Source organism: Nelumbo nucifera, chromosome 2, assembly GCF_055504915.1.
Source record: "Nelumbo nucifera cultivar China Antique chromosome 2, China Antique-T2T, whole genome shotgun sequence".
In the NCBI taxonomy this organism is placed as follows: Eukaryota; Viridiplantae; Streptophyta; class Magnoliopsida; order Proteales; family Nelumbonaceae; genus Nelumbo; species Nelumbo nucifera.
The window spans coordinates 56,030,599-56,057,786 of record NC_142650.1 but is presented as its reverse complement, the minus strand read 5'-3'; the positions used below and the strand labels follow the sequence as shown (position 1 = coordinate 56,057,786).

Sequence of the window (27,188 nt, the reverse complement as noted above, 5' to 3'; positions counted from 1 at the left end):
CACTTAATAGCAAATTAACTGCTGATTAATGACAGGCACTGGATTGTCACATTTTAAAAGTTTGAATACTGAATTGTCACATTTTAAAATTCGGAGACCAAAGTGACACTAGACATAAAGTAAAGGGTACTAATAGGGAATTTTCCCTTTTGCATGTTCACTAACATAACAAAATTGTATTTTTCTAGGCCTTGTACGAAGCCATTTGATTGAAAATTTTGCACTTGGCTGAAATTATAACAAACTTGTCTCTTTCTAGGCCTTATAGAAATCCATTTGATTGGAATATTTTGTACTTAACTGAAAATATATATTAAATATACCACGTTGAATGAAAATTTTCAATATAACATTTTTGCTCTAATCCTAACAAACTCTTTCAAGACCCCAGCTACATCATACAAAGAGGACACACACACACAAAACAAAACAAAACCCATCACCACGAAACAAGTGAAAATGGATTTAAAGAAATAAATGATGAAAGAAAACAAAACACAAAGAAAAAGCCATTCCTTCCTGCAAAAAATAAAAGCTTAAATAATACAGAGGCATTTTTGGCCTTTTAATGGGTTAAAAGTTGTTTCTCCTTAAGCCTTTTACTTAACCAAGGTTATCCATGAATGTCTCGACCAAGGTGCGCCCATTAACCATTTTCGTGGTGCCAACAATTACATCATATGCCATTCCTTCCTGCAAAACACAGAAGATATATTTAATATCAGCAAATAAGGAAGAGACATATCGAAGGTAGGATGACATAAGAATGGAAATACTGATTCAGTAGTCAGATTACTGCATTGACAGACGATTTTAATTTGCACAACAGCTCTGTTGTATTAACTAATATCTATCCAAAACTGGAAGAAGTTAAAACTCACCTGAGCAGTAAGAAAACGAAGGGCAGATATCTCTGCAAATGTTACTCCACCAATAAAGACAACAAGTACTAGAGAGCGGTGTCCATCTGTTACCCTGCATGTACCAGAAAGATCTGGAAAATCAACAGGGGGTCCAAAAACCTATAACTTCAAACTCAGATGAAATTAATTGAGCCAAGTTGACTCAAGACAAACCATCTTCATTGGGTATTTACTATATATGTTCAGTTATACACACGTAGAAAGCATCAAAAAATTAGAAGGATCTTTTCCGGTTCAAAGGTTAAAAAGAAAATCCTGCTTAATCAGAGCAAAGTTAGGTAAACATCAAAATGAGAAATTATAATAGCCTAATACTCCAATCGTTAGAAATTTCTGTAGATATGATTCTTCAAATACTCATCCAACTTGTTATAATTGCTTGCTATAAATCAGTTACTTTGATAGCTGAAACTTTCATTTGCTTAGTAACATTGAGACTAAGGTCCTTTGTTTCACTGTATATTGTCTCTTCACTGCTGGTCAGTAATGGTGCATATTTAAAATTTCAACCATGTGAGTCTTAAGAAGTGACAACTACGAATCTACATGTTTAAAGCAAATATTCAGGCATACTTGTCCAAACTAGTTGGCATCCCCGGTCGAGCATCAATTGGTGAACTCTTCACATGACCACCCTATGAAAGGAAAACAATATTGGAAATGGCATTAGGTAAAAACAAAGGGTGAAGGGGGAGGAAGAGGGAGAAGAAAGAATATGAAAAATATGTACTCACTCTCTTTGATTCCAGATGAGGTCCAGGCAGGAGCTTCAAGATTTCTTCAATTGGACGCCTGACATGTCATTTTTATATATTTCACAACAAATACAAACCATATACAAGTTCTAAAAATGAAGGACATTGTTCTTACTATATCTATGAATATGAAATTTGATTAAAAATGTTAGTCTCACCATCCGGATCGAATTGCATGCTGTACAAGGCGAATGCTAAGAGGCGCATATCCAGCAAAAACATAATCAATGTCATGCGAGCTATATAAACACAAGATTCAAATATAAGTAATATATCAATTGAACAGCAATTAATTGCTAAGAGTTAACATTTAAGACCATATATTTATTTCCATGCAACAGACATCAAAACTACTTAACATGACAATTTGAGATGCAAGAAAATGGTTGAAAACACCCAATGGTTGTCTCAATCCATTACAGGCAGTCCACCCATTAAGGAGTAGCTTTAATTTGTTTTGGATAATTAAAGAAAGACTTTATTCAAAGAGAAAGAGAGCTCCTAAACAGCAGCAACTCTCCACCTATGTTCAAAAATGATGCAAGTCATATCACAAAAATTGGAAGAAGTGAGCCCACCAAAATCTCTCAATATCAACACCCAAGAGACAAAGGTTCTCTTAATGACCACAATAACAGCCTCAAAGCCCCAACTCTTCCCGTCAAACAGATCTTTTTGTTCCTTTATTTCCATGGACACCAGCATATGGTGAAGGGCCTAGATTCCATAAAATTTTCCCTCTTCTTCTGTTATAATAACATTTCACCAGCCAAGATTCAATTAGGCTTGCCTGGTCACACGGAAGGACCCATTTACCTTTGTCACCCAAAGAGCTTGAGAAGTGCCACCAAATGAGAGAAGCTACAATGGTTGAGAATATGCTTAACCAATTACAATGATGAAATTACAAAAAACACACTGATTTTCTAACATTCTGCCTTCACAAGGTTATTGATGATTAGAATTTTGTTAAAATATGCAGTCACATGAAAAAACATACTTTGGAAGGAATATGAGGGACCAAATCCAATGCCAAGGAAAAGTACCATTTGAACCTCCCACCAAAGCTTTGCAATATGAGGTGTATCTTTAAATAATGAATCCATCAAAGTCATATGGGCATTCTATAAAAAATATAAATACAGTCCACAACAAACATCATTTTAAACATCTTCTGCATATGGGGATTCCATCTACCATTCAACAGATTCTATCTAGGAGATAAAGAAACATTAATTGAATGGTACCATCTCATCTATGATTTTGCCAAGATCATTTATCATTGTGTTTCACATTTGATTTTGTGGTCATCCAATAACAGTATTTTTTTAGAGAGAAAAAAAAAAACAAAGAAAAGGAAAAATGGGACAACAGACAGTACAATCATCATTACCCCCAAATGAGGGGCAGTAAGATGAGGACAAGGCCTCATAAAAGGAAAGCAAACAATAGTGCATGATCATTTATCATCTTTTTCCCAACAGTCTAAGAATTCTATTATCAGTATGTTATGGTCAAAGCTCTAATTGCTTTTCTAATAGAGATTTATGTAGTAGAATTGAGGGTGTCACATGGTTCACATAGTATGCATGTACAGATCATTGTTTTTGTTAGCATACTTATCAGAATTCATTGCTGGGCCAGACCTCATGTATCTGATGGACCTCATGAGTAAGATACTTGTTTGACACCCAGGCTTTCTCTATACATCACATTATATGATAAATAAATGAACAGAAAGAATCAATACCTGGTAGTCTCATCCTGAGCTACAAGCTGCAATGCACGTTTAATTGTTACCCAGTTACTTTTGGACTCCTGCAAGGCCCAGGTGATGTAGATTAATCTAAGACATCATGATGTAGGACCAGCTTAGTTCTAGTCCGTAGAGAATGTTGAATGGTCTTCTTGATCAAAGTTTTATGGCTGTAATGGCTTCTTGAAGGAATAAAAGAGAAAATAGGGAGAAAATACCTGGAATCACTCACAGGGTGCCTAGAATCACTCTAGGGCATGGGAATCACTCACCATAGCTAGCATAAGCTGAAGAAAACTCAATATATTTCATTGCCTTTGTGTAAAACGTCCATACATATTTATAGACTCTAAACTCATAATAATCCTAGGAGCCAAACTGTTAGACTCATAATAGTCTTAGGAGAAAAACTGTTAGGCTGCGTTTGGAAACGATGCAAATGGAGTGTAAATCCCGGTTCAGGGTAAATTTGCACTCTGGTTCACTTTTGCCTGTGTTTGGCAACATTACATTTATGCATTGACAAATGACAGACCAATGCATATTTACATTGATAATAAGATGTAAAAGTACATCAATAAAAAACAAGTAAATTTGCATTCAAGTGGGCTTTTGATAAAAAAAAAAAAGCATATGCTTTATTGAAATTCATGTTTGCATCCATTACAGCTAAAAGTCCATTTGGTAAGAATATAAATTTGTCAGTGCAAAACTAACCCAACTTTGCAATTTATGTGAACCGTTTTACACTCTACATATTTGCACTCACTTATTTGCATCGTTTCAAAACGCAGCCTTAGACTCAATAATCCTAGTAGGATTCAAACTAAGTTGCCATATCCAATTTCAATTCAAAGAAGACTCAATAACTCTAATCCTACTTATGCAATGACTCTGAAATTTTAAACATAAACAAACTATAACTAGACAATTTAAACCCTATCATTGAACCCCACAGAAAATTGCAAAAATGACAAAAATACCCTTGGTACTCAATTCGGTCCAAATCCCAAGTACCATCACTATGCCATATCAGGACCTGTTGTAAGGCCTTTTTCTTTCTAGAATAAGTCTTCAAGGGTGCTGATCGATTCCTATCACATCAGTAACAAATTAAACTGTCTTAGATCATAAGCTAAATAAATGTACCTGTTTCTTAAGAAATCCGGCTCTCTCCAAATTATTCAGTGTAGACATGTGCTCAAATCCATAACTGTGTAGTAATTCTCTCCTGAAACAAGAGAATAAACATACAGTAGAGGTTTTAAAAAAATTACAAAATGGAATGACTTTCTTATAGATTAAAAAATTTTAGAGCATCAAACAACAACAGCCAATGACATCAAAACATGAAGATATCAAACCTGAAGAATGGAAACATTACCTTAGATAGTCAAAGTTTTTCTTATATAACCCTGAATTTGTAGTGGAAAATAATACAAGAAGACGAAGGACATTAACAAGTGGCTCCTGCTTATTGATCATTTCTTCAATATAGTCAATGCATCTGCATACATTGGCCATGTCAAGTATATATTGATATAGGTAAACTAAAAAAAAAAAAAAAAGAGTTTGAGACCATATCACCGTGATTGAAGATCAGTATCATGCATTAGTTGACAAGAAGGAATAGAATATACAAGAAAACCCAGATTTCGTGATCACATTCAAAACTCAACAATTTACATTTCCAAATGAATTACAAAAAAAAAAAAAAAGCAAATAAGAAATCCTAATTATCAACTAACACTGGAGACCAAAAATTCAATCTAAAGGAAGATCTTCACATGGCTTTGCATTCCAGATCAGTCATTACCCAATCTAAAATAAGAGAAGTGAAATCAATACATACAGTCCTATTACCTCATTTTTTTTAGGAATAACTATTAACTTCATTGAATTTAAAAGAAAGTGTACAAGAGAAAGTGGGAGAGAGACAAGCCCTCTTATCTCTCTCCTTGAAAATAAGACAAGCCCTATTACCTCACTTTTTATCGATCAAAAATCCTTCTATTTCTTACTCTAAATCCTCCCAACCAATTGTGAATGGAAAATTACTCTAGAAATTTTTGCCTTCTTACAACCTTGCACAATATCTTCTTTGATCATCTTACGCATGAAATGTGTGATATTTATCCAGGATCCCCTACTTTTCAAATAATATACCGGAAAGAGAAGGAATCTAAGAGAATGCTTCCACCTAGGAAGGATGGAGTAAACCCAAATTACTTTAACGAAAAATACCCAGTACTGCATTCTCCCCACCATCTTGCATCTGACATCAGACACCTTAGGGAGAACTATTATGCCCCCAATCTCAACTCAACTTAAAAAAGCCTGGTCCCAACCATGTTTTCAAAACCAACCTGGAGGTTGAACCATACGTACATACACACATACATAGAATAAATAATATATAATTGCATTCTACATGTAATATATATATACATATATATACATATATATATGTTTTATTTTAGATCAAATTTATATTTTTGCTTCAGTTTTTAAGTTTTTATAATAAATAAAAAAAAATCTAGAAATTAAGATTTGAGGCCAAGAAAGGAATTTTTGACAAAAATAGTAGGGCAAGGCACTTGGGATGCATAGATCACAAAAATTTACCTAAAATCAAAAAAGAAAAGAAAATCACCTCAATTTGACAACTAAGCGCAAAGTTATGACCATTGGAAGTTTGCATATAAATTTAACTTGTAACCCATGACCCGTTGGCTGGGCCAAGCAGGTCAATGGTTAGTCATCCAGGTCGAATGGCTTTTGACCATGTCGATAGTTTTTAAGTTGCTGGCGGGTTTGAGGTTGACCCAAAACGGAATTATGGCCAGGTGACAGTTTTACCAATCTGGCCAGCCAGGTCAACAGTGGTTTGCAAACTATGGCTCCAACTATCTAATGCATGGTTTTAAAAACTGGACTGGAAATGGAACCGTTTTGGCCACCAGTTCCCAGGTCAAATGGTCTGACCATCTGGTCCAATGCCCGGTTGGACAGTTTTGGGGTCCAAAACCGGACCCGGAGCCATGACCAGTTCCCAGGTCAACCAATCCAACCATCCAGTCTGGTCCAGTTTTCAGAACCATGATATGATGTCAAATACATGGATCATGTTCTTCCATTCCACTCTGTTCAGTTCCATATTCATTGTTACATTATGAACCCTCAAATCATTTCTTACTACCTCACCCAATGTTCCTTTTGGCCTGCTCCTAGCTCTTCTAGACCCTTCAGTTGTTCTATAATTGTGTTTCTCCTGTCTCAATTCAACTCAACTAAGACTTGTCCCAGCTATATGGGATTAGCTACATGAATTTCTGCTATTCCACTATTCAGTGTCAAATCCATTGTTAAATTATGAGCCCTCAAATCATTTCTCACTACTTCAACCCATGTCCATTTTTCCCTGCCCCAAGCTCCTCTAGACCCTTTAATTTGCAATAGATCACTTTCTCACTGGTGTTGTAAATGTTCTCCAAACATAACCAAACCATCTTAGAGCCTGTTCATTTGATTTGATGTTTGACATCTGAAAGTGCAATAATTACATTAAGAGGTATATTGGTATTGGTGAACTTTTCTTTCCTCTGAACTTTGAATGCAGAGAATGTCGTTTTGAATTCTGAAAATTGTCAAATATCCATTTTAACCTCATATATGAGAATTTTTGTTTGTGCTTTGGAGGTATCATTGGAAAACAAAAAGTTGTAAGATTCCTTTTTAAGAGATAAGAAATAAGAGGAACCGAACGCCCACTTTCCTCTTAAAGTTATAAGATTCCTCTTAAGAGATAAGAGTTAAGAGGAAATGGACAAGCCCTTAGTCCACTTTCCCTCGTTTTATCAATTGCCCATTTCAACATTCAACATTCACATTTTTTCCCACACTCATATTTTGGACATGTTTCTTGACTGCACAACACTGAGTCCCACATAATATTATTGGCCTTACAACCGTTTTATAAAATTTACCTTTTACTCTAAATGGAATTATCCTTTCTATCCAAAGCCCAAAGGCAAACAACATACACAATTAGACCTCCATATTCTTTAATATGTTTAGTCAACTCATCCATTAGTACAAACAAAGAAGGACAAAATGTTAGTCTTGGTGAAATCCCATTAAACTGGAAATTTGGTTGTCTCTCCAACAGGTCCTTATACATGTCCTTAATCAAGTTTGTATGCCTATTTGGTAATTGGTACCCATCTTTTCCAAAACCCACCATATTATCATTTTAGGAACTTCATCATACGCTTTCTCCAAATCAATGGATACCATGCGAAGATCTATCTTCTCACTGAAACTTTCTATAAATCATCTCAATAGAAGGATAGCTTCCATGGCTGATCTTCCTAGTATAAAACCAAATTGGTTTTCTAATATACCAGCTTCCTGTCATAACCTTTCCTCAATAGCTCTCAAAGTTTAATAATGTTGCTTACAAGTTCAACCCCACAATAATTATTGCAACTTTGTATATCACCTTTTTGTTAAATATAAGCACTACAGTGCCTCTTTCTCTGTTCATCTAGAATTTCTGCTGTTTCCATTATCTTATTAAATGATTTAAATAGCCATAATAAGTCTACATCTCCCATATCTTTTCAGGCTTCTATTAAATACCATCAAGTCCTAATGTCTTCACCTTCTTCACAGTTAGTCAAAAATGTACTCCTCCAATCTAGGATTCCAAAAAGTCATTACTCCATCTGAGAGAACTTCCACTTGAACATCAGCCCACTCCACAATATCTAAACCCCAAAGTTATCTACTTAAATATCTAATAAACCATCCATGCCACTATAGTAGAAACGAATCTTCATATTCTTGAACCAGTGGCAATTTTGTAATTTTTTGGTGATTTAGATTTTGTTATTTTTTGAGTTTTTCAAATTTATACTCTAGCCTTTGTGGTTGGCCCCCTCTTGTATTTATACTTGTGTGCTCAAAGCTTAAGTCTTTTTCTGAATTTAACTTACACCACGATAAATCAACCAACAAGACATTTTTGGAGGCAGGGGGTAGGGGTGTCAATGGACCGGTTTTGGGTTGGATTCCGTCCAAATCAAAATCCATTTGGACGGATTGGACAGACCAATAAGACATATTGAATTTGGATGGACTGGACAGACCAATATGACATATTGATTGGACCTGGTCCGTCCATAATGAATTTATATCGGATTGAGCCAATATCTGGTCCATTGATAGAAGACAAAAAAATAGGTGTCAATGGACCAGATTTGAGTTGAAACCAATCTAAATTAACAGAAATTTGAACAGATTGGAGAGTCTCTGGACCGGTCCAAAATGGTCCAAAATATTCATTGGACTGGATTGGACCAGGTCCATTTGTAATGGACTCACATTGGACTGGACCGGATTGGACCAAATCCAGTCCAATTGACACCCCTAGCAGGGGGTGCATGGGTGAGTTAAGGGTTCCCCTTTTTTTATTGTTAACGGTTCTCCATTCACCCTTCTCCGTTTTTCTTCTTACTGTTTCTAATAGAAATTCTTTTCTAAATGTCAAATACCCCAATACTGTATCACTCATCATTGGTGTACCATTATGTAGATTATGAATTTACAATATAATATTATACAGAAAAGTCCCATCTCACCATGTAATTCCCTTTTTTGGACTATCTAAAAGTATTTCATGATAATCTAAGAAGTGCAGTGAGAAGCATATAATAATCTGATATATGATTAAAAAGTTCCCAAGGATGAAAACAAAGTACAAATTAAGCTTACACTTCATAATTATCACCCTCCACCAATGTCTGCTCTATATCAAGCTGCCCTTGAAACGATGGCTTTGATGTAAATGTAGACAAATGCTGAGCAAGATTTATGTGCCTCTGTACAACAAATCAGCAGAAAATACAAACCTAGCTTATAAAGGCTTCAGTTTGAAGAAAAAACGTGGAAGTATCAAAGCTTATACTTACAGTGATTTCTGGTAATGAGTTAAGCTTCTTGACAAAGTCCTTTAACTCAGATACAGTTTGAGTCTGCAAATGTGCATGGTACTCGAATTAAAATTCTTCTTAACACCACTAATCTATGTCAAATCAAAAGCACATTAAATATTGTTTGTAATTAAAATAACATTATTTTAAAGCTTGGTACAAATTCAAATTCTGACTTTACATAACTGATGGCCCTCCTTTGACTTGGGATGAAAGTCAGGTTGCCCAAGTTGAAGAATCTCAATCACCTCAGGCTCGGTTTCAAACTCAGCTCCATTTAAAATTTAACAAATACTCAACACTCATTGCAACCCAAGTTTCACCCTTACCTTTGACTATTTCAATAATCAAGTACAAATTACATATTCTAAATTTATATGTAATTACTAACAATTCTTTGTGAACAAATAACAACCAAAGTATCGTATTAATATAATAGAATGAGAAAGGTACCAAAAAAATTATGCATAAGGCATACATTAATCAAAACAAGTAGGCAGAGTCCATCCAAAGCTACATAAGCATGTAACTGTAAAAAACTTCATAACATAGTGCAGAGAACAGACCCACCACATCTTCTTCCAATTTCCTCTGAATCCATTTCAAAACAAAAGATCATGACCATAAATATGCCTAGTTTCATTAAGAAAATTAGAAAGCCCAAAAACCCTCACGCAAACTCCTTTCCCAATCTGATGGCATTTCCTCAGCCTCCTTCAATCCAAAGAGAAGATGGCTCAGGAAGTGGAACACCAAAGACCAAAAAGTTACCATATTCAATTTAGTAGCTTACACTTCCACTATAGGTCCACAGGAAGTCCAAATGGAATAAAACCACTAAACACCTGAGGGCCTTCGGTTTTTTATTGGTAACCATGAACTTTTATTAATTTCAGTAAAGGAATATTATATACAATATGCCTTGCATCCTGTGATATAGGCTGGAAATCTCTACCTAACCGCTTTTAGTTGTATACATTACATTAAAGTCCAGAATAGTTTTTTTCTATTTTAGCTTGGGGCAAGGTGGGTTATCCTCTCCTGTACTTTTATATCTTCCTTTTAAAACATGTTAATAAAATTTTAAGTTGGCTACCCCTCCATCTGGAATAAAGTTTCAGGTTAACTGATAAAAAGGAAATGGACTGACAGACTAGTTACATCTTGGAGAACCGTACACCCACAACCAAAGAGAGAAGAGAAGCACTCCCAAATACAAAATACAAATTAATAGGAGATTAGTAAGTGGTAAGTAGTTCTCCATTTGCATCACAAAAGGCATTTATAACACCAATTTGATCTTCTTTTCTAAAGCTTGCCACAAGTGTTAATTTTCTCAAGAGAAACCTCCTAGAAAGAAGCCCATATTTTTAAGGGAGCACAGGTCTGCTCCAAATTTATTTCATTGGAAAAGACTGGAGAAAGGAGTGAGAATGTAAAAGGCAATTCACATTGGAGTTTTTTTTTTGGGAAAGGTAAAGTAATTTTATTAAAACCAAAAAAAGAATACAACAGGGCCTTCACCAACAGGGGGCTGGTCCAGGAAAAAAAACAGAGCACAGACTGCCTGAAAATTGGATTTTGAAGGACTGATCGGATTCCAGATCTGCCTGAAAGGGAAGCTTGTAAGGCCTGAACTGCTAAGCTTGAGGGCCACAGATTTAACTGAAAAGCAACCATCACTATTCCACTTCCAGCACCACTCGTCCTCCATGTTAGTATCAATCCCTTGTCCCTGTAAGAGCTCCAGCAGATGGACAATTTCGTCCAATTCCCAGTCAAACAGTTTCCTTCTAAATTGAGAGGTCCAGGTCAGACCATTTTCAGAAACAGAGTAAGAGTCAGCCACCGAAGCATCAGCATCAGGACTAGCAGCACAGTGAAACAGTAGGGGGAATGCCTCAGCCAAGGAACCCTCCAAGACAGTAGGCAAATTTTTGATTATGCCTTTCCACAAGGAGCATCCCCAACCTGAAGGGGGATCACAGGATCTCCAATTACCCCACTCCACCCCATTTTTGCAGCCAAAAGATTTCTCCACCAAGCTGTTCTTCATAAGGCAAATCTCCAGATCCATTTACTGAGAAGTACAGCAGAGTTGAACAGTTTCAACTTCCTCAATGGAGAGGCAAACCTGGTCCCAACTAACTAGGTGAATTTTCTTCTCTTCATCCCAATCTTTCCACAGAAAATTTCTCTGCAATTGTTCCAATCTTTTTTCTGTTTTAGTTGGGATAGGAAACAAAGACATAAAGTATGTCGGCAGATTGGATAGTGTGCTTCTAATTAGTGTCACTCTGCCCCAAGCAGAAAGGTACTTGGCTTTCCAAGAAGACAACTTTTCTCCATCCTTTCAATGACTGGAACCCAAATAGAAGAGGAGGAACATTTAGCCCCGAGAAGTAAGCCCATGTATTTAGCAGGGAGTGGAAGGAAATTAATCTGGCAAGCCAACATCCTAGCACACTCCTCCAAATTGGACACTTGGCCCACCGGAATAATCAGACTTTTACTCAAATTTACTTTTAACCCAGAAACAACTTCAAACCAACTCAGAATCCCCAGAAGGAACTCCAACTCATCAGGGGAATCATCCACAAAACAAAGAGTATCATCACAAAATTGAAGGATGTTCACCCTTTCATTCCCAGGAGCAATCACAAAGCCTTCCCAATAGCCAGAAAGAGCAGCCTTCTTACTGAACAGAGAAATAATTTCCATAATACAGGTGAATAAAGGGAGAGAGAGAGAGAGGGTCTCCCTGTCTTAAACCCCTAGAACTTTCAAAGAAACCTGCAGACTGCCCATTTATCAGCACAGAGAATTCACATTGGAGTTTCTTTTATTGATGATTTCAATTGGGGTATTTCTACATAAATTCTCCAAGTTTTCTTTTCCAAAGGAAATTCTCTTATTATAATTTTTTGAGAAAAGATAACTTGTATTATAAATTTATATTTTCCCTCTTTTTCTTTTCTTGATCTTTTATGGAATCCAGTTGTCAATTTAAAAAAAAGGTGGAACTCAAATTAGAAACCCCCTTGCATTTCAAGGGGACTTCAACACTCAATTCTCTCACCTATATGTACTAAAAGCACAAGCACCCTCAAGGAGAAACAATAGCTTCCCCCCAAGAAACTCAAAGCATTAAAAATCTTGTAGTTTATTTAAGTTTCAATGAAGTTCCTTTTTTTAAGAGGTAAAAGTAATTTTGTATCAAGTATAGAGGGTGAGGACTCAAAATAAGTAACACACCCCATGTTATGGGCCCGCGCGTAGGATCTCGTCACGGGTCGGTCCACGGGGAGAAAGCCCTGCTTTCCCTTGCGCCTTCCCTTGCGTGCAGACCCTATTGTGGAACCGAATGGGTGATTTGTCCAAGAGACCACCCGAACTCTCCTTACTCTTTTCTTAACTGGAAAACTGAATACCTTTACTTCAACTCGTAGCTCCTTAAATAGGAGCTTACAAAAGGGAATTCCTTGTTGGATTCGGCTAGGCTAGGGTAATCCAACTCAAACTCAAACTCCTAATTACCTACTCCTAATAGTACCACAACTCTTACTTAGGATAAGATAAGATAAGGATAAGAATAAGGGATGAGGAATGGTGTAGCTGGCGGCGAGTTGGCGAGCAGAGCTGATGTGGTAAGATAAGTGTGGACCCACCTTGATGAGTTGTCGTGTGGGCCCCGCCCAACTGCTGCTGTCGGGCGGTGCATGCGTCTCGCAGTGCTGCTGCCGTGAGGTGTGTGCTGCTGCTGTGCGGTGCGTGCTGCTGCCTAGTGCTGTTGCCAAGCAGTGCGTGCTACTGTGCGGCCCGCTGTGCATGCTGCTGCCTATGACTGCGCCGCAGTGCGCTGCCGGGCAGTGTGTCCATAACATCACACCCCTCTTGGACTACGAGCTTGTCCTCAAGCTCGAATTGGGTGTTGAAAACACCGTCGAAGGAATCCTGGATGGCTTTGCCCTCCTGGATCGGGTTCCCATGGAGGGGGTTCCTCTTCATCTTCCTCTTGTTTCACCAGGAGGCAGAAAAGTCTCTTGCACTTGTGCCCTGCTGAGTAGAGTTCCTCGCAATTAAAACATTTCCCCCTCGCCCTGCGTTCTGCCATCTCAACCCTGGACAAGTGCTTAATGGAGGGTGTAACGACGTTGCTCCCTACACTGGATACTGATCTGGGATTGGTGCTTGTCTCTGGCTTCCGTTCTTGGCTGGCTGTTGAGTATGGAGCCATTCCGAGTGGTTCCGGGGATGCCCATGCTGATGGAGGCCGCCCCATACTGACGGTTCCGTGGCTGAGCTGTAGTTTGCGTTCGAAGGCGCGTGCTAGGTTCATGGCTGTGACCAGGTTGGGAGGGTGTTGCATCTCCACGTCCACCCTTAGGGGTTCTGCTAGCCCCGCGGTGAACATGTCGACTTGTTGATCTGCGCGAACCGAGGTTGCTCTGGCGAGAAGGGTTTGGAACTGGCGTTGGTATTCTGCCACGGTTCCAGTTTGCTTGAGGTTGATTAACTCACCCAACGGTTTGCTTGTCAACGGTGGTCCGAACCTGAGGAGACAATATGACTTGAACTGATCCCAACTAAGTCCTGGTTCTTCCTATCCACTCGGTAGAACCAGAACTGCGCTTCGTCTGCCAGATGGAACGCGGCCAGGCTGACTTTGTCCTTCTCCTCCGTGCGCTGATTACTGAAGAATTGCTCGCAGCGGTACAGCCACCCTAGTGGGTCGCCGCTTCCGCTGCATGAGGGAAACTCCAAACGGCTATACTTGGGAATAACTGCGGCTGTCGGGGCAGCGATCTGTTGTTCGCTGGATGCCTCTGCCCAGTCTGGACGGCGACTGTTTGTGTTGGCGGTTCCCTCCGAACTCCTTTCTTTGTTGGAGAGGAATGCTTCTAGTAGGCGTCGCAGCTCCCGGACATCTTCCTTGACTTCACAAACCTCCATGCTGGTTTCTGCTAGCCTATGTTCCAGTTCGTGGACCCTGGAAGACAGCGGCTCCTGTTCCCCCATGACGGAAGGCTCTGATACCAGAATGTAATGGGCCCGCGCGTAGGATCTCGTCACGGGTCGGTCCACGGGGAGAAAGCCCTGCTTTTCCTTGCGCCTTCCCTTGCGTGTAGACCCTATTGTGGAACCGAATGGGTGATTTGTCCAAGAGACCACCCGAACACTCCGAATGGGTGATTTGTCCAAGAGACCACCCGAGCTCTCCTTACTCTTTTCTTAACTAGAAAATTGAATACCTTTACTTCAACTCGTAGCTCCTTAAATAGGAGCTTACAGAAGGGAATTCCTTGTTGGATTCGGCTAGGCTAGGGTAATCCAACTCAAACTCAAACTCCTAATTACCTACTCCTAATAGTAACACAACTCTTACTTAAGATAAGATAAGATAAGGATAAGAATAAGGGATGAGGAATGGTGTAGCTGGCGGCGAATTGGCGAGCAGAGCTGATGTGGTAAGATAAGTGTGGACCTACCTTGATGAGCTGTCGTGTGGGCCCCGCCCTACTGCTGCTGCCGGGCGGTGTGCGCGTCTCGCAGTGCTGCTGCCGTGAGGTGCGTGCTGCTGCCGTGCGGTGCGTGCTGCGCGCTGCCGAGCGGTGCGTGCTGCGCGCTGCCGGGCGGTGCGTGCTGCGCGTTGCCGGGCGGTGCGTGCTGCGCACTGCTAGGCGGTGCGTGCGGCGCACTGCCGGGCTGCTGTGCAGCGCTGCCGGGCAGTGTGTCCATAACACCCCATGAGGGGATCTAGGCATCTAGCCTTTACATATATACATGTATCAGCCCCAAATCATCTCATTGTAAGTATTTGTATATACAATAATACAAAATTGCAAAAATTAAGGATAGTCATTAACCCAAATGATTTGACTCCACCCATCGCTGAAATCTTGCCGTTTAACACCTGCAGATTCTTTTTGAAGGCACACCCAGCTGACTATATCTTTTTTAACTCGCCCCACTACAGTTTCAAAACTGGATTCCTTTTATTCAAGAATACACTTGTTTCTTTCCAGCCATGTTTCCAATATATGGTTAGATGTATAAGGGTCCAAATGAGCTTGCCCCTTTTACTAAATCCTTGAGATGGTCAATAGGCCATCAGCTGCTGCAGGTACTTGGGAGCACCCAAGTTCTGTCAAAAAGTTGTAGGAAGTCAGTCCAGATCCTGAATGTGAAGGGGCAATGAACTATCAAATGCCCCACTGATTCTGTACTTCCACAAGCAGCACAGATTCTCAATCTACAAACTTCTCACCCAGAGATTATTAATTGTTAGGATATTGTCCCTTATGGCTGTCCAAAGGAAGACCACCTCCGATGGGGCCCCTAAACTCCAAATCCATTTCCATGGAACATCAGAATCATCCCCCCCACCGGTTTATTGTAGGACAACTTAACAGAGAAGATTCCATCTTTGCTAACATTCCATCACCTGCTATACTGCTTGGACATTGATAATAACTAAGCTGCTGGAGCAGAGCATTTAGCTGATAAGCCTCCAAATAAAAAATGTGCCTCCTCAAACGAGGGAGCCAAATGGTTTGGTCTCCCATAATTTCATAGCTTTCCTTAATGGTGGAATCCCGATCCTGTGCTATCTCAAAGATGTGTGATAGCCGGATAGGATGCATGGAGAGGTGATGACCACACCAAGTGTCCTTCCAGAATCACATGTTCTCCCCATTATCCAATTTAAAGATCAATTTTTGTTTGCTTCATCATGTTGAATTCTATACGACTTTTTAATAAAAAATGATGTTTCTATTCAACTAATTAATTAGAATTGAGTTCTTCAAAGATTTTACTTTATTTTATTTTTATTTTGCTTTCTTCTTTCTAGTAGTATAGGTCCCAACCTATGCTTTTTAAATTGATTTACCAATTCTACTTTTTGATCAGTATTGCTTTAATCATTATTCCAGGTTTGCATACTCTGGTTTCTAAATTTTGATACTTCTGAACTAGTTTTGGTTGACATTTTATTAAATCTGAATGTTTGCTTTTTCTTAAAGCTGATAACTTTTAGATTCAATTCTGAGCATGTTCTAGTTGGAATTTTCTCTGGTAAAGGTCTGGTTTCTTGCATGTTTAGAATTTAGTTCCTATCCGAATAATTTTGCATGCTCATGATATTTTGCTTCAATTTCTGTTAGGCAATTTCTATGACAGTTTTGTGGAGAACTATTGAGCGGAATAATCTTAGCAGAGACCAATTTTTACATGGGAAACTGGTGCCTAACACCTTTTGGTTCTATCACCAGATAATTGGTTCCAGTACCCAGTTCATGACCGGCTTGCCTTATTTTTGTTGAACCCTCATTGAGATAGGTTCCAAGATCTGACATTTTCACCACCAACATTCTAGCAACAGGGGGTGTGAGGAATGTTTTTTCTTTTGGGCCCTAACGTCCAATTTAGATGAACTTCTGTTATGAGGAGCCCCTTTGGTGACTTGTATGCTGCACTTGGATTTTTTTGGAAGCCAATGGATCTTATTTATTTTACTTTCTTACTAATATAATTTCATCCATGATGAAGATTCAAAAGGCAGGCAAAATTTATGGCAGTTCTATACAATTTAAGATTGGGCAAAAACCTCAATTATATAGTATCATGGTGGAAAGTGACTCTAAAGTAGTGGTTATCTAGTTCATATGTAATACAATGGGTACATGGAGATACAGATATATTATGCATGAAATTAGAAAAGTGGCAGCTTAACTGAATGCTACATTTCATTGGACACTTTGATGTGTCAATAGTATGGCCGATGCCTTGTCTAGACAAGGAGCCTATAGAAATCAACTATTTTGGGGGTGGCTCCAAAACATAAGGGGTAGATAGGAAGCAAACCTACAAAAAGGGATGCAAGGCACAACTTTGATTGATCATCAATCAAAAAGAAAGATCTACAGGCTAAAAAATGCAGGCAGTAGGTATTTATCTTTTCCTTGAAACTTAAAAAACAAAATAAATGAAAATAAGTTTCCCAGTGCTGCCCTAATCACTTACAGTAGTTGTCATCTCTGTATAATCCTGTTTCATAGACGTTGCTTTTTGACGCAGAACCTGCAATCATACTGCATATAGGCACACATAGAACTCCCAAGAAGGAAATGAAAGCTAACATGATCATAAGGAAAAAAACAGGAAACTAAAAAGTACATATGTCAAAAGAGTAAGAGATGATATCATTTAAAGACAAGTGGGTTGGTAAAAATCAATCAACCTGAATAACAACTTCAAAGCTGAGGTCCCTTGTCTCCTTGTACAATTTATCACTGAAATAAATATACAAAAGAGAACAATTCAACATCAATTATGTATTTCTCAAAAAAATAAGAACAAAATATTTGCAAAAAAAATGCAGAGATAATAAATGGCAAACATTTAAGAAAGTTCCAGAAGAAAAGGAAAGAGTAAGGTATGTCATGTTTGTAGGACAAGCACAAAGGAGAAGAGACAGATTTACTATCAGAGAGGCAAAAAAAACTTCATTTGTAGTTATTCTAACAGAAAATTGAAAAAAGAGGTTATATGCCATTGGAAAGAGTTCTTTGGGATCTTCTGTTGATTGACCCCATGTTTTATATGCTTCTTTATTAAACCAGGTAAAAGAATGAAAAAAAAAAAGAAAAGAAAGAGGTAAAATGTAGATGAACAGAAGGATTTCCTAAAGAAATAGAAGTGGAGCATCTCCTAATTGAAGGAGATTCTAAGGTGGTTGTGGGCTGGTTAACAGACCCAAGCTCAGTAATTTGGTGCTACAAGGATTTCCTAAAGAAGGCAAGCTGGTTAACAAGCAACATGAATGTTAGTTCATGTTGGGTGAGAAGGTCATCAAATGCTATGGCTGATAGCCTCGCTAAACAGGGGGTCTTGAGGGAACATCTGTATTGGGCAACCTTGTAATGATTTGATTATAGTGTATTGTGGTCTCTTACACTTACTTTTACTTTCAAGAGAGGTAGCACCTCGTGCCTCTCTTTGGGATGCTGTAAATTTAATTACATTTTGGTAATGAAGTAACTTTTCAATTATCAAAAAAATGTAGATGAACAGAAGGCAAATATAGACCTTTATTTTTGCATGTAAAAAAACAAAATATTTTGAAGAACAAGTAAAACAAAAATGATGCATACAATTCATGGAAAAAACAGTAAAGTGCAAACAAGAAGACAGAATAATAGAAACAAACAGTATATTAAAAACCTAAAATATATTACAGAACATACACGTAGTTTCTTACCTTGAATTAAGAGGAACCTTCACCTTTTTACCTTCTTGTTGAACACCCATGATAGATGCATCAAGCTCCACAGAACCATTGTTGACACGCAAAAACTGCACTGGAACAGCCAGAGAAAGCTCATGACACATCTAGAATGATAAGCAAAATTTATCCCTCTGGTAGAAACTACACAGTCAAGTTCACCCATGACCCATACAAGCAAAATTTTCAATTTAAAAGAAGAGAGAGGGGAGCATTAAGAGGGAAAAAGGTATTATACAGCAGAAACAAATGTAATAAGTTCCATCTTAATTTGCCTTTCGGGTTTTGAAAGTTCACTAAGGCAAGGTAACTAGTTATCCGATGATTTTATGGTGAGAGATGAACATTGTTATTTGATTTAATGGTAACATAACTGTGCAAGAGTTACAGCATGCTTATAAGTGATAACTTCAACATTCACAAAAATGTACCTCATCCAGCAACCCTTCATATGTTAATTGAGAACACATAGGTGTAACCATGTCCACCTGAAACCAGTGACAGAATATATGAAGCCATAAAAATCTTGAACAAATTTCAGCAACAATAATATTTACAATTAATAAATAGTAAGCAAATGCCAATTAAGACCTAGTTGGACAATGCATTCACAATGGAAAAAAACTATGCTTCGTGAAAAGACAATTGAAAAAATGTAAAAGAGAACAACTGAGAAAAATTCTTCGCTCAAGCACAATGTAAGTCTGTTTTATTTACAGGAATCCATACTTCTCCCTGTTGCATTCTATACTGTGCCTTTGCTAGCAATCCATATCATTAGAAACTTTTGAATGTTATCAAGTCAGAGATGGTTCTGAATTCATTGACTCTGAGAATTTGAGATTTGGGCATCCTTTTGGAGTTCCACTTCTTTGCAAAATTGAAACATCAAGAACTCTATTGAATCCTTCTGGCAATTACAAATATGGTTATAGACTACAAGATGAGATTTTCTTGATGTGTTAGTGTCATCAGTTGTTTCAATGTAATTCTTTAACTTTTATCTAATTTCTCTCCCTTAAACAACATGGTTGGTTTTGTTTTTGAAAATAAAAACAACTGCAACATCAGCGAAGTTGTATTGTTTTCACTGACACGGCAGTTACTTTTGTTTTCAAAAACAAAAACAACCATATTGTTGAACACCCCATCAGTTTAATCATGTATGGACTTTGAGAAAACCATTGTGGTGATTGCACTCTTCTAGCCATGGAAGTAGATGCCACTTGATGCCAATTCCTTATTATATCATCAGCTGTATAATGTTCAAAGGCATCCATCATCTTAACCCAATCGGCTGTTTTGATCTCCACGTTCTCAATGATAGCTTCAATACTTTAATTCTTGTCTCTAAACAGCCTTGCATTTCCTTTCCTCGCAAATCACCACAAGATTGTTGCCCTGATGCACCTCTACATAATCTTGCTCCTCTTATTTGGCTGTAAGAAAAAGGGTAAACCAAACAAACTTGCCAATTGCCATTTTCCCAAGGATGCCACCTGCATCCAAACAAAGAGAAGAAAAAGCTCCCAAATACAAGATACAAAATGGCAGAACATTAGCATGTGGAAAGAACCTACATCACTTGCTACAAAGAAGGCATATGATGTGAGAGGCACCAATAGTGTCCTTCTTTGGGCCATTACATAGATATTAATTTTTTCATGATATACTTCCCAGTTGAAAGCCCTAATTTTGAGTGGTACAGGACCTCTTTACAAAGCCTTCACAAGAAAGCCCATTAGAGAGGAAAGAGTAAGGCTGAGCGCCATAAAAAGGAAGCACAGAAGAAAGGATCATTAGAGTTCAAAGTCTAAACCCTACAATCTTGGTTAGAGTCCAGAAGAGAAACCTCTTTTAGAAGGTCAAGGACTGACATAATCTCAAAAACCTCAAAATCTCTAATGCCTTGCCTAAGACCAAAATCCCAAGCCAGTCCTTGATCTGAGAAGAGGACATGATGAGAAATTGGTTTCTCTGTTTGAGCAGTGGTGGAGTAAAGAGATGGGAATCTATCCTTTACAGGTCAACTCCCAACCAAAGGTCTTTGCAGAAACTCTCCAACAGTAACTGCAAGTCTGAACTTTTCATATTCAAATCATTTTAATGTATGATATTGAGTTCAGGCAATATAAGTAGCACAGAGAAGTCAAATGAAATGATTTCTGTAAGAGCTTGTCATGATAAGTAGCTTTGTCCTTCAACCACAGTTTAACAAGAAACTTACCTCTCTATCTAACAGGATGAGTGTATTTATCTCCGGGGCTCCCATCTGAAGAGAGAAGTAATTTATTAGCAATCACTCTGTTAATCCATCAAAAAAGCAATAATCAAATAAAACAAGATAAAGAGCCACATATAGTTACATCTGACAAGATAACAGGCTCTTCCACTTGCATGTGGTTTAGGAGATCAGCAACTCGTGCTGATGCTTTCCCTTTAGCCCTCACATTAGGTATTACCCCAAACAAAAACTGCAATATAACAAAAGAAAAGGTTAGTGCAGAGGAATTATTGAACTACATGATTACAAATAGATGGAATCAAGTAAACCACCCTAGTGAAGTAATGATCAAATATCATATGCTGATATGCATGTTTTATTAGATATGCCACCAACAATATAAGTCAGGCAAATGAATCTCTTATTTTTATAGTAAACAAAATATTTATTAAAAAGGAAAAAAGAGAGTCTCTTTGTCACCATTCCTCAAAGAGGTAACTAGAACTTTCTAGAAATCCTTTCTGAAGCTTTGCTTTTACTTTCTGAAGACTAAGAAGTTAAATATTACAAATATTTGAAGATAACATGAATCTCCATGACATTATATCATAAAAAGACCAAGTTGTGCCCCGTTGAAGGCTAATCCTAATATCTTATGCTGTCCGTTGTAGTATTCAAGAGCCCATTTTGGGAATAAAGTAATTAACACCCCTTGGCATCTGAATCATTTTCTTCAAATTAGAGAACTTACCTCTTCCCTTGAATCAGTGGATGGAACTTCAGATGGATTCCTAGAGAAATCAATCAAAGAGCTGATATGTTAGCGAATCTGGTACAGAGAGGAATGTTTTGTATAGTGCAGATAGTCTTCCTCATTTTTTAGTTGGCTTAGTTGTTTTTTTGTTTTAGCCCCTCCTTTTGTACACCAACTCATCTACTTCCTTTTTTTGCTCTTAATGAAATAGTTACCTTTCTAAAAAAAAAAAAAAGTAATTTATCGAAAAAAAAAAGTGATTAAGAAAACGAGCTTAACTGCTTACAGGTTCTTGGTATTAAATTTGAGAATTTCACCCAATCCGTGTTGAACATTAAACTAGGAAGGTGAACAATAAGAAAAAATGAATCTAAAAAATATCAAATTTTAAGTACAAATAAGTCTTGCTATTATTTTATCTTGGGACCTAAGTCCTAACTCCTAATACATACGCTTCATGCCACCTTGAGAATGAAGCTATTCCAAAGACCTTGTTCATATGTCTTGGTTTTGGTATATTAGAAAGGATTTTCAATAACCTGCCAACCGAATGCAACATCTTGCAAATCTGATGTGATTTCTGTAAGTAATGACCAAATTATTTTGAATTTTTATAAGTTGTATCTTAATACATAACTCAAAACAAAGATGAGGGAATTTTGTGGAGGGGGCAGAAGAAGGAAGACAAATGTCATTTGGTGAAATAGAAGACAGTTTGCAGGTCCACAGATCAAGGGGGCCTGGGCATCAGAAAATTAAAGGAAGTCAACATCACTTTGCTAGAAAAATGGCTATGGAAGCTCAATGATCAGCCGGCTAGTCCTTGGAGGCTAACCTTAGCCAAGTATGGGCCTAGCACAAGAGATTGGGAGATAGAGAACATAAGATCTTCATATGGTTGCTCAATTTGGAAGGCAATCCAAAAATTAGAATTGCTTTTCTTGAAGGGAATAAAGTACGAAATTGGTAATGGTCAAACGGTCCTTTTTTGGAAGGATCATTGGTGTAACGATGGACCTCTTAAGGACAGATATCCTGATCTCTTTGAGACCGCAGTGGACAAGAATGCAACAGTGGCAGACTACTTGGAAAGGAAGATGGGGGCTGTGTTTGGAATCCTCAATTCCAGAGGAATCTGAATGATTGGGAGGTGAATTCTCTAATAAAATTGTTGCAGACTCTGTATAGTGTTAGATTATGGAGCTCTAGAGGACAAAAGGAAATGGATTTTTGAGAATTCAGGGGTCTTCTTTGTCAAATCCTTCTACAACAACCTACGAAGGAAGGAAGACGCTGAGTTCCCAGACAAGAAGATATGGATCAGGAATGTATCATCAAAGTTGGCTTTCTTTGTGTGGTCATCAGTGCTGGATAAAACCCTTACAAGACAAAACCTAGTTAGAAGAGATATACAGGTGAAGGATTTTGTGTAACAAAAGTGTGGAAACCACAAGCCATCTTCTGATCCACTACAAGTTCACTAAATGGATTTGGGGAAAAATATTGAAAATTTTTTGGGGCAAAGATGTTCTTTCCGGCTGATGTGAAGAGCTTCATTTTGCTTGGTGGCTAAAGGGGTTAAGTAAGGCTGGCAGAGTAGTCTGGAACATTATACCTGCGGCAGTGTTCTGGGCAGTTTGGTGTGAAAGGAACGTTAGAATTTTTGAAGTGGGTCAAAACTCAAAAGAGGAGGTTCTCATTTTTTTTTTTTTTGTAAAAGGTAATGTAAATTTATTCAAACCAAACTCAATTACAGACTGAAATCAGACCCAGGAAGGCAGTCTGAAAACAGCCAGAATTACAACCTCCACCAGGAGCAAGACTGAAAAAAATAAGACAAATTTAGATTTCTGAACTCCTCAGAAGTAGAAATCCAAGAAATCAACTTGCCCACTGCTCTCTGAATTACAAAAAATTCTACTATTCCTTTCTGCCCAAATGGACCACAAGACAGCAGCAGGGATTGTCTTCCACATCAAATTCCCTTTCTTACCTAGGCCTTTAGTTTTCCAGCTGCAGAGATGCTCCTTAACCGACCTAGGCATGACCCAACTGATACCCATTGATTTGAGAAAATGCATCCAAACATGAGAGGAGAACGGACAGTGAAGACACAGATGATCTGTAGTTTCTGTAGCAAATCCACAAAGACCACAAGATAAATCCAAAATTTCAATGCCCCGCCTCACAAGATTGGATCTGGAAAGGCATTTGTCAAGGACCATCGTCCAAACCAGAACATTGGACTTAGAAGGACTTGTAGGTTCTCAAAAAAATTTTGGGCATGTTATATTCATGGTTGGCTAATCACTCTCTATTCAAAGCTAGACACAAAAGCTCCTTTTTTGATAGGGATTTTCTTTTGAATAGTTTTATGTATCTTCTTGCTGGTTGGGTTTGTTTTGGGGACATTGGGCCTCCTCTAGTACAAATTCTCATTGTACAGGGGTCGGGGCTGATCGTATATTTGATACATAATACAATACTCTACCTTTTAAAAAATAAAAAATAATTTAAAAAACAAGTGATAATACCACTTATATCCAGCATTGTCATATTTCACCTCCAAGAAGAATGGTATCATTGTCAAACTGCAAACACACTGTTACCTGATAGCACCCAACCAACTAACCAAATTAAGCCCCTATTCCTTTACCACAAAAACAAAAACAAAAAACTGAGAATATCTACCAGCAAAGTGAAAAAGGATAAAAAACTGACAACCCTAGCAAAATCTCCTCAAGGAGTTGAATAAGCCTATAGAAAGCCAATTCAGTGGTACTGAAAAGTAGGCAGAAGCTACACAGCCCTTGATCCCTCTTCCCAATCATTGCAAAGACCACTAATTTCATAACATGCTGAAGTAGATCTTAATGTTCTATCATATGCCTTCTCCCAGTCAACCTTACAATTCTCAATCCCCCACCATGCCTTATCTCTTCTATCCTTCTAGGTACTCATTTGACACAAGCATTTGTTGACCCTTTATTGAAGCCTCTTACCCAAATGTCTAACTAATTTGACATGATAAAACCTTTGCACTAAACATACACAAGCTTCCCACAAGGCTAGTAAGTCATAATCCTTTACCTCCACCACCCTTCCTTTTTCAGGTTCAGGATGAATATGTCACTTTCTTTATCTATCTTCACAGAACGGTTCTGCTCCAGCAAATTTCCAACCTTACAAGGACTCAGAATCTCCCTATGTTCATGTTTGCGCTAGATTAAGCAACAGCTCCCTGAAGATTCCTAGATTCCTCAATTCCATTAGTGTCACAAATTTAACACAAAAGCAAATCTTCCTTTCACCCAAAAACCCAAATTTGACACTTTTCCTTATTCCACACCTTGGAATTGGTTTCCACGGTCTCAATCTTCTCCATTGATAATTCAATCCAGCCTTCCACATTAAGCACCTCCCACAACATCAGAATGTTTTCTTTCAGTTAAGGATGGGACAAGCACAGACACTCAAAACAAACAAAGAGGATATGGATGACTTCTATTTCATCCAATAACAATTAAATGGGTCAACAATCCATAAGGTAAAAGCCCATTAAATTAAAAACTTTATGAGAATTAAGGTTGAAATGAATCTTCACAAAATAATTTTACCAATTCAATGATATCAATAATTAATCTCACCAAACCTATGCAACAGTTAACATGTAACCATAAGGAAGTTGGTCAAGCCCAAAAGAATTGCCAAATCAGATGGTCGTTCACAGAACCATAAGTATGAACTTCACCCAATTGTCAGAGATAAATTGGAAACAGATGTAGAACTACAACAAGCTTCAAAGATCCTAAAGTGTTGCACTTCAGGCACAAACCTATGTTTGTCGGTCTACTTAACACCAAAAAGTACTTCGCATAAAAGTAGCACAAACCTCAAGCTTATGAATGGCTTTAGCAATATGCCAAAGGGAGCTTGTATCACCACCAACAAGGCATTCCTATTAAGTGCAAAGAATCAAAGGCCAGAAGTTAGATATTCTTAAGACAATAAGCCCATAATGAATCCAGAAGCATAATACCAGCATACCCTCAAAGCCATATCGAGTTCAAAAGAAAGAACATCCTCGTCCAGTGGAACTATGTACAAAGGGTACTCCCCAATATTTACCAATTGATGAACCTTCTCCTCCTCGAGTATCTGCAAGATTAGTGAAACTTCCTTTCTTAGGAGATTAAAAAATTAACTCTAGGGGAATTACCCGTAACAAGATGTTTTTTTCTTTTCAGGAAAAAAAAAAAAAAAAAAAAAATCTTCCAATGCACAATTGCCTGCTATAAGTGAGACATTAAGATTCCAAGAAATTCCAGATTACAACAAGAATATAATGACTCATAGAATCATATATTCAGTCACATCGTCTGATCAAACCAGATTAAAGCTGACCTTCTCACAAGCAACAGTCCGACGGGGGACAAAATAAAGATGGTACTCCCTCTGAAGTCCCTTTGAGATATCACTCTGAATGTTCGAACAAACCAATTTCATTAAATCGATCTGACAACGAACCAGATAGATTACTTTCGTGCATTCAGTTTGAACTGGTTCTGCCGAAAGATGTCTCAGCTCCGCCCCGTTTTCCTATTCCATACCCACACAAATCACAAACCATGAAAAGAAATAACAACTAAATAGAAAATAAACAAACCAACCTTAAGGACAGATGTTGGTACGATCAATGAAAGTGATCCACTCAACTTGGGATCGAGAACCAGACATTTCTTCCCACGAATCTGCATATCAAAAAAAAAAGAAACTTGAAATTCGGGAAAAATAAACCATTTGAGCAGAAGAAACGAGTTTGAGTGAAATGGGTCTCACATTCTTCAGAATGTTGAGGAGCTCTTTCTGAGATTGATCTCTGAATTACGACAAAAAACAATACCAGTAAATTATTATACTCATGAGTTTGGTTGAAAAACTGATTAAGTTCAAGTCAGCTACCTGAGTGCTGTGAGATTAATAGGAGAATTTTCCAAGTTGGGAATTTGAGCCATCGAAGAAGAGAACTGAGAGAATTTCTTCTCTCCGTTTTTCCCTCTACCTCTGTGTTGCCGGGAATAGAATAAACAGGTAAGTCGAAGGGCCGAGAAGGGCTTAATTATTTAGGGTTCTTAATGGGCCTTTTTTCTAGCAAAAAAATTGGGCCCTTTTGTGGCCATATCCATGATAGCAATTGGACCTCAGACAGGCACATTGCCCATTATCACGTTTGAGAAAACTTTGGCCACGTTCGTTCCGCAGCCTGTGTCTGTGTTGATGTCCGCGTTCACATCAGCTACGGACTAACGCTCACAACTGTGTCCCAACAAGCAATGGCACATCGGGATTCGGGAACATCTCTCATAATGACAAGAGAGATGCTCCCAATATGCGGTTGCTGTAAAAATAGCAATTTGACCCATCATCGGGCTCCGCCCGGCGGGTTTTTCTTACGAGATCGGCTTCCAGCAAACTTGTGCCCACACCCTTCTAACAC

General features: G+C 38.1%; 1 protein-coding gene across 1 annotated transcript; it reads right to left on the bottom strand.

Moving 5' to 3' along the window:
- Positions 1-275: 275 nt before the first annotated feature.
- On the bottom strand, positions 276-26,810 carry ATVPS33 (Sec1/munc18-like (SM) proteins superfamily). Its single transcript, XM_010243508.3, has 22 exons — positions 26,654-26,810; positions 26,531-26,570; positions 26,362-26,442; positions 26,096-26,290; positions 25,739-25,849; positions 25,584-25,649; positions 21,080-21,187; positions 20,941-20,985; positions 19,145-19,201; positions 18,690-18,784; positions 17,670-17,721; positions 17,453-17,509; positions 9,407-9,469; positions 9,210-9,316; positions 4,819-4,941; positions 4,584-4,665; positions 3,429-3,496; positions 1,837-1,917; positions 1,658-1,715; positions 1,497-1,558; positions 882-975; positions 276-693 (listed from the first exon to the last, which is right to left on the bottom strand). The coding sequence occupies exons 1-22, from the start codon at positions 26,704-26,706 to the stop codon at positions 604-606; spliced, it is 1,788 nt and encodes a 595-aa protein (XP_010241810.1). The 5' UTR covers positions 26,707-26,810; the 3' UTR covers positions 276-603.
- Positions 26,811-27,188: the final 378 nt, after the last annotated feature.